The 14,903-nt window shown below is 35.4% G+C and overlaps 1 protein-coding gene across 2 annotated transcripts in view; it reads left to right on the top strand.

The window, feature by feature from the left end:
• LOC129000855 (uncharacterized) overlaps window positions 1-14,903 on the top strand; it is a 253,328-nt gene that overhangs the window by 100,487 nt on the left and 137,938 nt on the right. The window contains exon 18 of one of the 2 annotated variants that reach the window (XM_054427904.1): window positions 4,846-4,953. The exons of the other annotated variant lie outside the window; for it this stretch is intronic. Within the exon in view, the coding sequence (XP_054283879.1) occupies window positions 4,846-4,953 (108 nt within the window). The remainder of the gene's footprint in view (window positions 1-4,845; window positions 4,954-14,903) is intronic. 2 annotated transcript variants of the gene reach the window in all.

Here is a 14,903-nt window from a genome sequence, read left to right as displayed (position 1 = left end):
CATTACAGTATTTTATCATTCTTGATTTTGCTCGCATTCCGATCACTGAACATGAATGCTACAGATCGTTTTCATTTATTTGTAGATTTGAGTTTGAGCCTTCTTCATGTCGTAGATTTGAGTTTGAGTCTTCTTCATCTCGTAGATTGGAGTTTGAGTCTTCTTCATGACATGACACTTCTCCTACAGGTGCTAAATGCCTGGAACTCACTGAAGTTTCACGGCCATCTGCATATCTTATGTGAGAATACTCAGGATTCCCCTCAAGGAGCAGTACTTCTTCAACGAGTGGTTCGTATTTTGAGCTCCTGACAGGCCGTTTTATGAGCACTGGACCTGGGTTCATGAGCCACGAGGGAGTTGTCTTTCCATTACTAGATCTTCTAGAAAAGAGAAATAGTCTTTCATGTGGTGTTGTATTTGTTGAAGTACACAATAACGACCGGATAGAGTGCAAAGCTTCTAAATGCACTTTTTCCCAATCAGATATGTCCAGATTTTTGCTTTTAAGTGATAGTTCGATTGTCTTCCATATAATACCAACATATCTCTCAACTTGTCCGTTACCCTGAGGATTGTAAGCTGTTTTACGACTGGTAGCAACTCCTAGTGAACATAAAAATGATTTTAGATCTTGAGACATAAAACATGAACCTCTGTCAGAATGAACATAAGCCGGTACTCCAAACATTGAGAAAAGTTCCTTAAGTCTCAGAATAACAGTACTAGCAGTTGTGTCTTGAGTAGGGAATGCGAATGGAAATCGAGAGTATTCATCTACGACTATTAAAAGATAACGATTTCTACTTTTGGATGGAAGTGGCCCTTTAAAATCTATATTCAGTCTTTCGAATGGTTGAGTAGCTTTGATAAGTTGTCCTTCATGTTTGTGGAATCGAGATTTCACCTCTAAACAGGTTCGACAGGAGGAAGTTACTTTCCTGATCTCATCCAGTGAATAAGGCAAGTTTTTACTTCGAGCCCAATGATACATTCGAGACACTCCTGGATGACATAAAGCGTCATGTAGTGATACTAGGTTTGATAAACTTCCTTTCATCGATGAACACACCCTGGACAAAGCATCTGCTGTTTTGTTCTCTTTTCCAGCTCTGTAAATGATCTCATACTTGTAACAAGATAACTCAATTCTCCATCTCATTACAGTATTTTATCATTCTTGATTTTGCTCGCATTCCGATCACTGAACATGAATGCTACAGATCGTTGGTCCGTTATAAGGCGAAAGTGTCTGCCTATGAGATAGTGCCTCCATTTTCTTAAAGCCTCAACTATTGCATATGCTTCTTTCTCAATAGATGAATGTTTCTGTTCCGAGTTTGTTAGTGTTCTAGAGAAAAACGCTACTGGTCTACCATCAATAGTCAAAGCTGTTCCTATTGCATGATTTGATGCATCAGTTTCAACACCCCATCACAACCCATCACAGTCAATCGAAGAAGTTACTGCATTAACAATGTCTTGTTTAAGTCTTTGGAATACACATTTAGCTTCTTCATTCAGTGGAAATGAACTTCTGTTTAAACAGCTCACCTTCTCAGAAAATTTAGGAATGAATTGTGAATAGTGGGAGAACATACCAAGAGCTCTGTGAAGAGAGTTTGAGTTGGTTGGAATGGGAAGATCTCGAAGTGGTTGCAAACGATCTGGATCTGGTCTTATTGTTTTATGACTGATTACATAACCTAATAGATGGATCACAGCTGTAGAAAACTTGCATTTATGTTTATTCAAGGTAAGATTATATTTGGAAACAGCTTTCATGAAATTGCTCAAGTTCCTGTCATGTTCAGCCTGATCATTGCCACAGATTGTTATATCATCCAGATAGACTTGAACACCTTCAAGTTTTTCATAAGTGATTATGTTGGTTAACGTACGTTGAAAAGCAGGGACACCATTACGAACTCCAAAAGGCACTCGTGTGAATTGGTACAAATTCCCGCAAGCTTCAAATGCCGTGTAAGGTTTGTCATTTTCTGTTATTGGGATTTGGTGATAGGCACTCTTAAGATCAATAAAACTATAAACTTTGTATGAAGCTACTTTGTTGACTATGTCAATCCTAGGGAGAGGAAACGCATCAAGTTCTGTAAAACGATTAATTGTCTGTGAATAATCCACAACCATCCGCCGCTTGTGGTTATCTGATGAAACAACAAGGACTTGTGCTCTCCATGGAGACCTGCTTTCTTCAATAATACCCTCTTTTAACAGTAATTGAATTTCACTTTCAATAAACTGTTCGTCAATTGCTGAGTGTCTTCGAGATTTTGCTGCAATAGGCTTGCAATCTGGAGATAGATTACCAAATAGTTCTACTGGCTCAACATTAGCTAAGGCTACACTACATATGTTGAGAGGAGACTCTTTTCCTACAAATTGAACTTGTAAACTTGAGTGTCTTTTTAGAAAATCATGTCCTATAATAATGGCAGAATATAAGTTTGTAAGTACGCTGAAGACCACATTCTTGTAAGTATGATCTTGCAATTTAAGATTGATTTTACAGTACCCTTTTATTGAAGAACGCAGAGTTGTGGAAGCCATTGATACCTCTCCCCCATTACATGGAATGACAGGGATGTTGAATCTAAGTGCTGAGCTTTGATTGATAAAACTACCAGAACTACCAGTATCTATAAGAGCGTATGCATCGACTCCATTTAATTGTACTGGGACTACAGCTTTACTCAAAAACGATGGTACTGAGGCAATACAATTTGACTGATGGACTGATGCCTTTACTGTAGAAGTTGGTGTTTTGGATTTTCTACATACCTTTTGGTAATGACCTTTAATGCCGCATCCTCTGCATATAGCTTCTTTAGCTGGACAAGCAGCTCTGTTGTGTTTCTTAAAGCCGCAGAAGTAACATGTCTGATTGAGTGAACACGCTATATTTTCTTGAGATGGATATGATTCTGGTTCGGCAGAAGAGGGTTTTGGATCAGGACTAGACAAGTATCGATTCTTTTCACCAATAGGTTTTGAAGCTGCAGCGTTAATGGTTGGTAAACACTTCTCTAAGTTGTACTGTTCGGAATGATATTTAGCAAGTTCGAGCGATCTGGCTTGAGAAACTGCTTCATCCAAAGTCAAAGTAGAGCTCTCCAACAATCGTTGACGAATATGAGGTACTAGCAAGCCATCAATGAAAGTGTCTCTGATGTATTCATCTCTACTAGATACAGCACTTACAGCTTTAAAGTTACAATCCTTGGAAAGGCGCATTAGAGATTCTACATAAGTATCAATGTTCTCACCAGTCTCTTGTCTTCTGATTCTAAGTTTATGACGTGCGTAAATTTCATTGACAGGTTTCAAGTACAACTTTTTCAACACATCAATTGCTTGTTTGTATGTTTCACAGTCATTTACATACTCATAAACGGATGGTGAAATGAAATTGGTCAATACTTTAAGCCTCAGTTCTTCACTGATTTTACTAGTTTCAATGAAATTTTCAAAAGTGTGAAACCAATGTTTCCAATCTTGACTTGCATTGACTTCATTAGGATTGGCATTAAATCTTTCAGGTCTAAGTATTCGTTCCATGAAAAAAGATTGATGTATATTTTAATAAAATCTTCTTTGGTCAATAAATTGTTGTAGATTTAATGAATAAAACCATTATAAACGAAATAACCTTTAGTTAGGCTTTATTGAACAAAGAATCTAGCATGATATAAAAGTTTACAATATGAACCAAAACATCAAAGTAAACAAAAACAATTTCTAAACATTTGAACAGATGTTTCAATGTACAGATAGAAAGGAATTATATGACAAAAGTAAGCTTATAAAATATTTGTTTAAATCTGCATAACTTTTAATAGATTTTACATCACTTTCCAATATTTTGTAAAATTAACGGTTTCCATGGAATTTGGCATCGAATATTTTTAAAATCCGACAATTTTAAACGGTTCATGAGTTTTTATTGGTATTTTTCACAAAGATATTGGTCAAAAAGATGAACATTTAAAAAAATCCAACACTCTGGCTCAAGTGGTTAAGGTTAAAAAAATGGTTAAAAAAGCATACACACATATGGACTGAAAACGGAATGAGATAGGACACATGTTATATTACAGTTTTTTGTTTATTTTGACTTGCTGAATAACGTGCCAAAGTTTGTTCGTATGGTTTCAAGACATCCTAAGTACTGTTTTAGGTACAAAATAGACAAATATTGCACATTTGTGGCAAAACTGAATGTATGGACACAGTTTAGTTACCAAATTTAAATAAAAACAAATAAAAATAAAATGTCTCTTAAATTATTAACATTATTATTGAAGAAGAATCAATACACATTTTTGCAAACGTATTATTTTTTCGTAACTTGGCTTTAATTTAGGTGGTAAAAGATTAGTACAAACCGTTCAAGCCCTTACTTCTATTTCGTATATAGGACTGATCAAGATCTTTCAATATACTTTCCTGAAACTCGTGGTTTACAAATCGTTTGGCTCAATAATTCTTAGGTTATGTTTGAGTTTTCAGTAGAAGTCGGGAGGTCGACAATTGAATTGGACGTTACCAGCTGACAAGTTGGCGTTTTAGCATTACAATTTTACTCCTTGAAACATTCTCTCTGGTCCGTCTTTACCACACTAGTGCTGTAAAGTAAGCAAACCATGCGGCAGAGTGAATCTTTTTAATTTAAACAGTTGAATTTAAAAGCATATTTTAACAAATAAAAATCAAAATTTTAAAGTTTTATTTTGGATCAAGGCAATCATCCAGGATAAATAAAAATTATTATATAAGTAATTTTCGTTAATAAAAAGAGTAAACTATATGTTTGTTGGACCCCAGTCTCCGTTCGAGCCTTTACAACCAGAAGACGAAGACAACCCTGCAAATGACCAAACCCAGAATCAGGTCTCAGCACTTACAACACAGACACAACGACAGTCATTACAGGCAAGTATATATTAGGTTGTAATTATGAACTTTGTCGTAAGTGAAGGTCTTTTTGCAGTTATAACAACTGAGACGGCTTGTCGTCTGAGAGGTAGTGTGTATGAAGCGTATTCTGTAATTTAAAGCTGGTGTACGGATATCTCTGAATACTCATTATTGGTTCTATAATGTCTAACTTAAAACTAAATTTCACTATTCCAAAATGCATTGATTGGTTTCTTGCAATATCACGGTCTTCAGAAATACCTTGGTCATAAATTATTGTACAAATTTTAAGATTAATTAAAAAAATTGTAGTAATTACAAAAAGTGGTTATAAAATGTCGGTAAAAATCACCTAAACTGTGAGTGTAATATACCCTCTATATAGTTTTCTTCCCAATGACAAGTGTTGTGGCATAGTCAGCTTGCCAACATTACACCTTACCATACCAGCTGCCTATAACATTATTTATTTGATGGATCAAACATCTGACCTCAGTATCAAGATTACTAGTGTACAAGAAAATATTTATTACTGACATCCATATAAAAATCCCAAAGTAACCATGAACTTTTGAGAAAACAACAAGTCACACCCCTCATAAATCATATACCTAAAATGTTCGTCATGACGAGAAACCTTAAGCAAAACTATTTATTATTTCATAAGTGTCTATTTAATTGTTTAAAGGTTGTAATTAAATCCTTTCTAAAGGGAACTTTCCATATACTTAATGTTCAAAATACCTCAGCTGCACTTATTTATTTGTTATTCTTTTACTTAATACCTTATTAAAATCTGATGTGATTATTGCATTGGCCAGAGGGGGGGGGGGTGGGAACGAGGGGGTTTCCTAGAAAAAAAGAAGATTTATCATGGGACCTGGCAAATAAGTCCCAGACTTCAGCCAAAACTGTTGGTGGGAACGAGAGGGTTTGGTTTATCATTTAGGTTATCATCAATTAATCAAAAGAGAATCTTTTACTGACTTTCACAAAAGAAACTGCAAAAACGGCAGGTAAACTGTGAACCCTATTAGGCCTTTTACCATAACCAGCTTTAGCAACAAAACCAAGAAACGAGAAAACACCAAATAAAAAATCAATACAATTCCTTCTTCTCCTTTGTCTTAATTGCGCACGATTTCGTGCGCCAGGTTCTCTAGTTATTATTTATTTGCGGTTACTATATACTGTAAAACTGCTATATCTATATACTAGCTGTACCCGCGGGCTTTGCCCCGTTTTACTTCATAAGTGAGCTCGTTCGCATGGCTCAATCACGTCCTGGTTGAAGTTCGTTCGCTACGCTCACTCACCTTTAGGTTGGAGCTCGTTCGCTGCGCTCACTTGCCTTCAGGTTAGCTCGTTCGCTACGCTAACTCGCCTCCAGGTTGAAGTTTGTTCGCTACGCTCACTCAGCTGTACGCGCGGGCTTTGCCCCGTTTTACTTCATAAGTGAGCTCGTTCGCATGGCTCAATCACGTCCTGGTTGAAGTTCGTTCGCTACGCTCACTCACCTTTAGGTTATAGCTCGTTCGCTGCGCTCACTTGCCTTCAGGTTAGCTCGTTCGCTACGCTAACTCGCCTCCAGGTTGAAGTTTGTTCGCTACGCTCACTCAGCTGTACGCGCGGGCTTTGCCCCGTTTTACTTCATAAGTGAGCTCGTTCGCATGGCTCAATCACGTCCTGGTTGAAGTTCGTTCGCTACGCTCACTCACCTTTAGGTTGGAGCTCGTTCGCTGCGCTCACTTGCCTTCAGGTTAGCTCGTTCGCTACGCTAACTCGCCTCTAGGATGAAGTTCGTTCGCTACACTCACTCACCTTTTGGTTGCAAATTAGCCGTTGTCATAAATTAAAAAAAATAATAATAGTGCTGCACCCTGTTGGTAATCCTTGTAAGTTTTTAATGCTTTTGCATATCATAGAACCAACTTTAATGTTGAAACAGCTGACTAAATTATTTAATTCCCTTTTAATATGAATACTCATAAGGTTAACATGGGGAACTATAGAGCCACTGGGGCGGAGCCCGAAAGGATTTTTGAGATAAGAATATGCCTATATGTTAATTGGGAATGTGAGCTATCATCATGCCAAAATTCAGCAAAATCCGCCCAGTGGTTAATGCGTTCACTTGTCACAAACATACATCCATACATACATCCAAACTTTCTCATCCTTATATCGATGGTTATATGCACAAACATTGTATGTCCAATTTTTTTCACTTTTGACATTTTTATATATTTGGAAAGCTGTAGTCTTCATCTTTCAGATCACACATATTGTATGTCCATATTACAATAGGAAAAATTAATATAAATTCTCAAAATAAAAGTGTTCACTTTGGTATGATGTAATTTTATCCTGCACACTTGTAGCATGTCCAATGATTACAGTACCAGGTGAACAGAGAAAAACTCCTTTAGAGCACAGATATAGTATCTTTGGACTTGCAATGATTGTGCATGAAAATACAAGGCCTACTATCTCTTGTATTTGTTTTTCATCTTGTAGTATGTCCAAAAATCTGATGATCTCAAGTGCACTCTTATAGTATGTCCACATTTTATTTTACAATTAGGTTAGGTTTAGGACATACAGCATCTGTGCACAACAGAACATAACACCAAAAAAGAATCCGTGAATTGGCTAAAGGTAAAGTGGTTTGGGTTTTAAAAAGCAAACCCCTTTGAAATTCTATACAAGTACGAACTTAACAAGGAAATAGAGTTTTTGACTCTTGATGTACGAATGGATTCCGAGACGCCATTTGTCTGGGAACAACAACTTCTCAGTCCAAAGTACACCGAGCCTATTCCGGTTTCCAGCGCCAAGAAAAAGGATTTGATGTACCTACTTAAAGCGGGTGTAATCCCAGAAGCATTCACGCATTTTGTCACTGAAATCCCTAGTTCCGCATCGGCAAGAGATATTGTACTTTACGTCATAGAGGAAGAAGAAGGAAACAAGTCTCTCACTGAAGTTACCAAAAAGAAAGAAGGAAGGCGCAGTAGAAGAGATGTTATAGGGCAAGAAACCAGAAAAAGAAGTAATGTAAAGAGAGTTTAAGAAAACCAAGGAGGCTAAAAAAACCAGAGAAAATAAAAGAAATTATAACTTCATAAGAAAATAAAGTAATGTGTCTAAAGGACAGCACTGTTGAATAAACCCCATAAAGACTGACTCAACAAAATACAGTTTGTACTGAATAGGTACCATTTTACAAAAGGCACTACCTGATTTATTTCGTGCTTAGTTTAATGTTTCGTTTAGGCCTATTTGTGTTTAAGTTTCTAATAGCTGGTAGGCCAAGTAATTTTTATTTTTAAAATGTTAAAAATAAAAGTAGTCTACAATGTAAGACAATAACAGTCATGGGCGTCCGCAGAATTTGGAACAGGGGGGTGCAATATATAGGTCTAACGAACCTCCAGGGGTTCGGGGCCTTCCCCGGGAAAAAATCTGAAAATATAGTGTTTTAAAACATATTTTTACGCTACTTTGTAATACATAAAACCAACCAAAACAAAATAGTACATTGTGCATCAAGGACGGTCACCTGAGGGAGTCGTCGTTTTTTATGCCAACATTAACAATTAACCAAACAATTATAAAGAAAAAAAATTATAGTTGAATAAAGCCTAGATAACAGCCAAGAAAGTTTATGTTTTGTTTTCTGAATAGTTTTGTTAAAGTACGAAAGTATACACAGTATGAAAGATTTTTACATCTGTAAGTCAACTACTTATTTGATTTAAACATCAATTTAAAACATTTTTTAGACATGACCATTTTGAACATACTTTTATAAATTCCTTAAAACCCAAGTGATCACAGAACATTATGTGTATTAAATTTATTTCTAATTTTTTTAGCCAGGGGGCGCCCATGATAACAGTTTTTTTTTAATTTTTCATTCCTTACTAAAACCATCTAGGGGCAGTTTTTGTATTGCACACTCGTAGCATGTCCATAAATCTGCGCGTACAGAAGTGCACACATATAGTATGTCCAACATGGTTTGATTTACAAATTATTTGTAAAAATGTGGCTTGAATAAAGATAAAACTATTTATGTAGATGTATTTTTAATAAATGGGGCCAATAAAATTTATTTATTTCAAACATTTAACAGTTTTAGTTTAAGTTTCCCCCATAATACAAACTTTGTTTTTGCGGTTTCCGAAAGTTTACCAAAATGGACATACAACTATTGTGCTTATAACCATCGATATATAATACGTGAAGGTGATTTCTACAAAACACTACTCCTCCGTTAATAATGGACGGATTTTTACAAACGACGTGTCAAAATAAAGTATTTTTTGTGTAGACGCCCCCTTTCACCAATTCATGTAGTAAAAATCCTCGGGCTTTGCCCCTCAGGCCATCAAAGTTGGAGTTTATCCCATAAGATTAACATGGGGGAATCTAAAAATTTGATTGGAAACTTTAAACCCCACTAATTTGAGAGAACGGTTGGGCGTAGAAACTTGGTAGAGGTGTCCAAAGAAAGGTCTTGGTCTGTAGATGAGTTATCAAAAGAAAAACTAAACAAAATCCCATAGGACTGCCCCAGAAGCCTTTAAAGATCCCTCCACAGAGTTGTTTACATTTTGGTCATGAGAATAATACTTTGAAACAGCTGGGAACAGCTGTTCATTTTTATTAAACTGTATTTCAAACAACACATATTTATTGGGAGTTGAATTCTACCAAATAAGTATTTGCAATGTTATTTTCTGATTTTAAAATTGATTTTCTTCTTTATCATGCCATGTTTTGCAATATAACGTTCCATTACGAAATCAGTGGAAAATCCTTTTATTACAGCAATTCTTAAATTATTTCTTATTGAACTATTTTATATCTATTGTACGGGTTGGTGTGTGCCTTTTTCGCCACTTTTGCCTACATTTTATCATACTATTATACAAAATATCAAATATTTATGTAGAAATATCTGCTCTTATTGTGTCTAATAAAATCCAAACTTAGAATCATTGCCTAAAATAGTACCCCATGACAAATTATTTGCACCTGCCTATATTACGGACTTTGGCGCACTGAATTAGCAACATTATTGAAAATAACACGACATTTTGGCTGTAAACTATGGTTCAAAGAGAAAATACTATTTAAGCAGCTACTGTCGTGACATTAAGGTCATATTCCTTTTAAACTAGATCACAAAATCCTTTGACTGGGACGGGTGAGACGCAGTGCTATCCTGATAATTATACCAATTCATGAATACCAATGTAAAAAAAGTAAATAAATAAACTGTAGGTCCCTTGGTTGCCATTTGCTGTATGGGCTATTAATTAACAGCTGTATGTAAGGAATGTCTGCCTTAGTCACTAACAAGACTTCAAGATCGTGCCACTCATGCTAAACTCATCTCCATTCATACTTGGCTTAACTACTATGAATGGTCGCCATAAAAAAACGTATTAAAGGATTAAGATTTATCATATACGTTGATTAACAATATGTAAACGTCAATATATACGTAACAGCCATTTTACACTATTTTTGGTTTTTGGAAATGTTCCATTGCTATGTCATTTGCATTATGTATTGCCAATGAAGCCGCCAAGATCATATGAACTAGGAGGCCCCTAACAGTTCAAGAATAAAAGCCAACGTTACTTCATGTATACTACACCTGACATTCCGTAGAGAGATTATATTGACAACTTTATGTTATTGATAAGGCCGAGACAACTAACTGACATCCCCCAATTCAAGGAATTCCAGCTTTATCAGTAACCCCATAGTCAATTTATCAAAGCTAGAGGGTTCATTCATTCGCACAGAAGTACGACATGAACTGACGCGACGTGACGAAGGAAAATCAAACTTACACTGTAACGGATGTACCTCCCTTTAAAGTTAGAACGTGTGTTCTCAACAAACATATATTTTTTCTCAAACACTGATGAAGTCGCGAAAGTGTTTAACTACAGGATCCACCAATACGATTTAAATACTATTTAAAGGTTCTACCAAAGGAAGATATACCATATAACATACTAATAATAACTCCGATGACGTACAGGATAGGAAATATTTTAATCATTGAATGAACAACCAAATTTGGCAACTAACGCAATATTGTTATTTTTTACACTTATTACTCGTTGAACAATGCTCAATATATATATATCTCACCCAGTTCATCGCAGTTATATGAATTAACGTAAGCCTTGAAAGTAACCGTCGATTTCGACGGGTTTCCCCTAGTTTATAATATTACTAGCTGTACCCGCGGGCTTTGCCCCGCTTAACTTCATAAGTATTCGCATTGCTCTATCACGTCCCGGTTGAAGTTTGTTCGCTACGCTCACTCACCTTCAGGTTGTAAATAGTTCGCTGTGCTCACTTGTTTTCAGGTTAGCTCGTTCGCTACGCTTACTCGCCTCCAGGTTGATGTTCGTTCGCTACGCTCACTCACCTTTTGGTTGCAAATTAGCTGTTGCCATAAATTAAAAAAAAAGTAATCCCTTTTACGTTTATAATACTTTGATAAAGGTTTTTATGTTTTAATATTTAACATTGGAGAATTTAAACGTTGTTGAGTGCACAGGCGTGCTGCGATTGGGGTTTAATACATTTGGACTTATTAAAAAGTAAAATAGTTTTCTGTGCTGCACTCTGTAGAAACACTGTGGCACTATTTCAAATCATGACTAATGCTAATACAGAATGTTGTGATTATTCAAACCTACAAAACAGTTGGTGAAAGTAAACATCTGTTTTTAAATTATATTTATTTGTAAACATTGTAGATCAAAAAGACTGACATTGGCCCACTTAAAACCCTCTGGGGCAGAGCCCTTTTGACGGATATGCACCAAACTTTAATTGAACCATCCTTGAAAGATGCTTAACAATCCCTGAAAGTTTCATTACAATCTGTCGAGCGGTTTTGGAGTCCATAACGTATATACATATATACACACATACATACATAGTTCCTCTTTTATAGATATAGAATAAGGATTAGGATAATATCTATATATCTATATATATCTTCTATATATATATATATATAATACGCTAAGCCGATTTTTGTAAACAGAACTCCTCCCTCATTTTTGGACCGATTTTGATTATTAAGGTGTCAAAAGAATTGCCCTAATCTGTAGTTTTGCAAAGTGTTTTTCGTTCTTTGATATCTTTATTTGGGCAGGATCTTCCATCAAAGTTAGGTTTTCTCCCATAAGATTAACATGGGGGAATCAAAATATTTAATTGGAAACTTTGCCTCCTCTAATTTGAGAGAACGGCTGGGCGTAGAAACTTGGTAGAGGTGTCCAAAGAAAGGTCTTTGGTCTGTAGATGAGTTATCAAAAGAAAAGCGAAGTAAATTAGCCTAGGGCTCTGCCCCAGAAGCCTTTAAAGATCCCTCCACAGATTTGTTTACATTTTGGTCAGGTGGATAATACTTTTTAATAAAACAGCTGGTAATTTTAAAATTGTATTTTAAACAACACACATTTATTGGGAGTTACTGAATTGTCCAAAAGAAGTATTTGCAATGTTATTTTCTTATTTTAAAATTGATTGTCTTTTGTATCATGTCATGTTTTGCAATATAAAGTTATTTTACGAAATCAGTGGAAAATCCTTTTATCACAATAACTCTTACAATTATTTCTTATTGATCATCTGAAATCTATTTTACGAGTTGGTGTCTGCCTTTTTAACACCTTATTTTCCTTATATTTTTTCACAGTGGCCTATATTACGGACCATGGCCCACTGGGTTGGTAACATTATTGAAAATAACACGACATTTTGGCTGTAAAAATGGCCCAATGAGTAAATACAGCAATGAGTCTAAGCAGCTATTGTCATGACTGAAAGATCATCCTTTTAAACTAGATCACATCATCATTTATAAGATACGTTGATTAACAATGCATGTAAACATCAATATTTACGTAACAGCCAATTTACATTATTTTTAGCATATGAATGAGGAGGCCCCTAACAGTTCAAGAATAAAAGCCAACTTCACTTAAAGTATATTCAACTACACCTAACATTCCGTAGAGAGATTATATTGACAACTTGATGTAACTGATAAGGCTGAGACAACTTACTGACATCCCCCATGTCAAGGAATGCCAGCTTTAACAGTAACCTCACAACCAATTTCTTAAAACTGTGCTAGAGGGTTATTCATTGGCACAGAAGTACGTAATGAACTGACGCGACGTGACGAAGGAAAAACCAAACTTGCACTGTAACGGATGTACCTCCCTTTGAAGTTAGAAAGTGTCTTCCCAACAAACAGATTTTCTTTTTTCAAATAAATTCATAGATTAATTTGCATAACACTGATGAAATCACGGGAGTGTTTAACTACAAAAGATCCACCAAAACGATTTCAATACTAGGTACCTATTTAAAGGTTTTTCCAAAGGAAGAGATACCAGATAGCATACTCACAACTCCGATGACGTACAGTATGGGAAATATTTTATTCGTGGAATGATCAAAAATATTTACTAACTAACGCAATTAATGGCATTATTGTTTTTACACTCATTAATATTCAAACAATGCTAAATGCTCAAAATATGTATAATTTCACTCAATTTATCGCAGTTAGATTAATTATCGTAAGCCTGGAAAGTAACCGTCGATTTCGACGGGTTTCACCTAGTATATAATAATACGTGAAGCCATTTTTTGTTAACGCAACTCCTCTCTTATTAGTGGACCAATTTCAACGTTTAAGGTGTCAAAAAATTCGTCTCAATGTGGAGTTTTGCAATAAGGTTTTAGAATTTTAAAATTACTACTCTTAAGGGCGTGAGACCCTCTCAAAGGCCAAGTTTTCCCCAAAAGAAATACATAGAACAAATTTTAAAACAAAAACCGTTGTTTATAAAAAGAAACTCATTAGCTTTTTTGGAGTAAATATTAATGTTTGTAATATTCAGTAGGTTAAGAACAAGTTAAACAGTTAATCAGTTTTGTTAGAAGAACAGAAAATGCCTCAAGTTCAAAGGATAAATATTGATAATGGTAGGATGAGACAATTCATTAATGCTAAGATATGTTAGGTGTATGAGGACTGAGGAGAGTAGAAAAAGAGAGGTCCAACAGATACCCATCCAGATACACATTCACTTGGTGAGATGAATAATATTTGCCAGCTCTGCTATGCAACTTACTTTGGAAGTGATAAAATATACGAAGCACATACCGCTGTCACGGTGGTAAAGTGAAGTACACTTGCCTAATGTCAGATTAAATGAATGCATGCATGCAAGAAATGTTTACTTCTGACACTGACAGATCGAGATATTTCAAAACATTTATTAGAAACTATAATAATGCCTTGACTATGATAAGTTCAAGTAGTAAGATTATACCAAATCTTGGCGGACCTTATGTTTTTATTGTTTACTTTTCTCTACTTCAATTGGGAAAAACGCAAATGGATTGTTTACTTCTAGGTTATGTTGCCAGTTCCTCGGACAATTATATACAAAGTATTTTGACTGAATTCACCAACACAATCCAGACATATCAAGTAAAAAATAAGAAGTTTTAAAAACTCATTTGCTATTGAAAGTTTTAGTGGCAATATTAGACCAAACATAAGTGAAGGAATTAGTGTTTATGTATTCAACGGTAGAGTAGTTACGGTCAAGTTTATTTTCATGATTCAGGAGAGGCAAATAATATACACTGTTCTAAAAGATAAAAATGAAAATTGCTAACCAAATCTTAAAGCTAAAAGAGTTATCCAACCTATTTTGACAAATGAATCCATACTTTCAAAACTTTTGGACAGGTATTACCGTAATAGAAACTCCACTGAACAACGTGAGAACGTTCTGATGCGGGGCTTATACTGTGACTGACAGACAACACGTTAAAATACGTTAACCATCTTTCAATGGCGTTGCTGCCTTAGCCTATTCAAAGCAGATTATGGC

The sequence above is a fragment of the Macrosteles quadrilineatus genome, unplaced genomic scaffold (assembly GCF_028750875.1).
Source record: "Macrosteles quadrilineatus isolate MER2022 unplaced genomic scaffold, UCM_ALF_1.0 Scaffold_8__2_contigs__length_117827958, whole genome shotgun sequence".
Taxonomy (NCBI): Eukaryota; Metazoa; Arthropoda; class Insecta; order Hemiptera; family Cicadellidae; genus Macrosteles; species Macrosteles quadrilineatus.
Note: the sequence above shows the minus strand (reverse complement) of the source record. Positions and strands in the feature narration are given on the sequence as shown.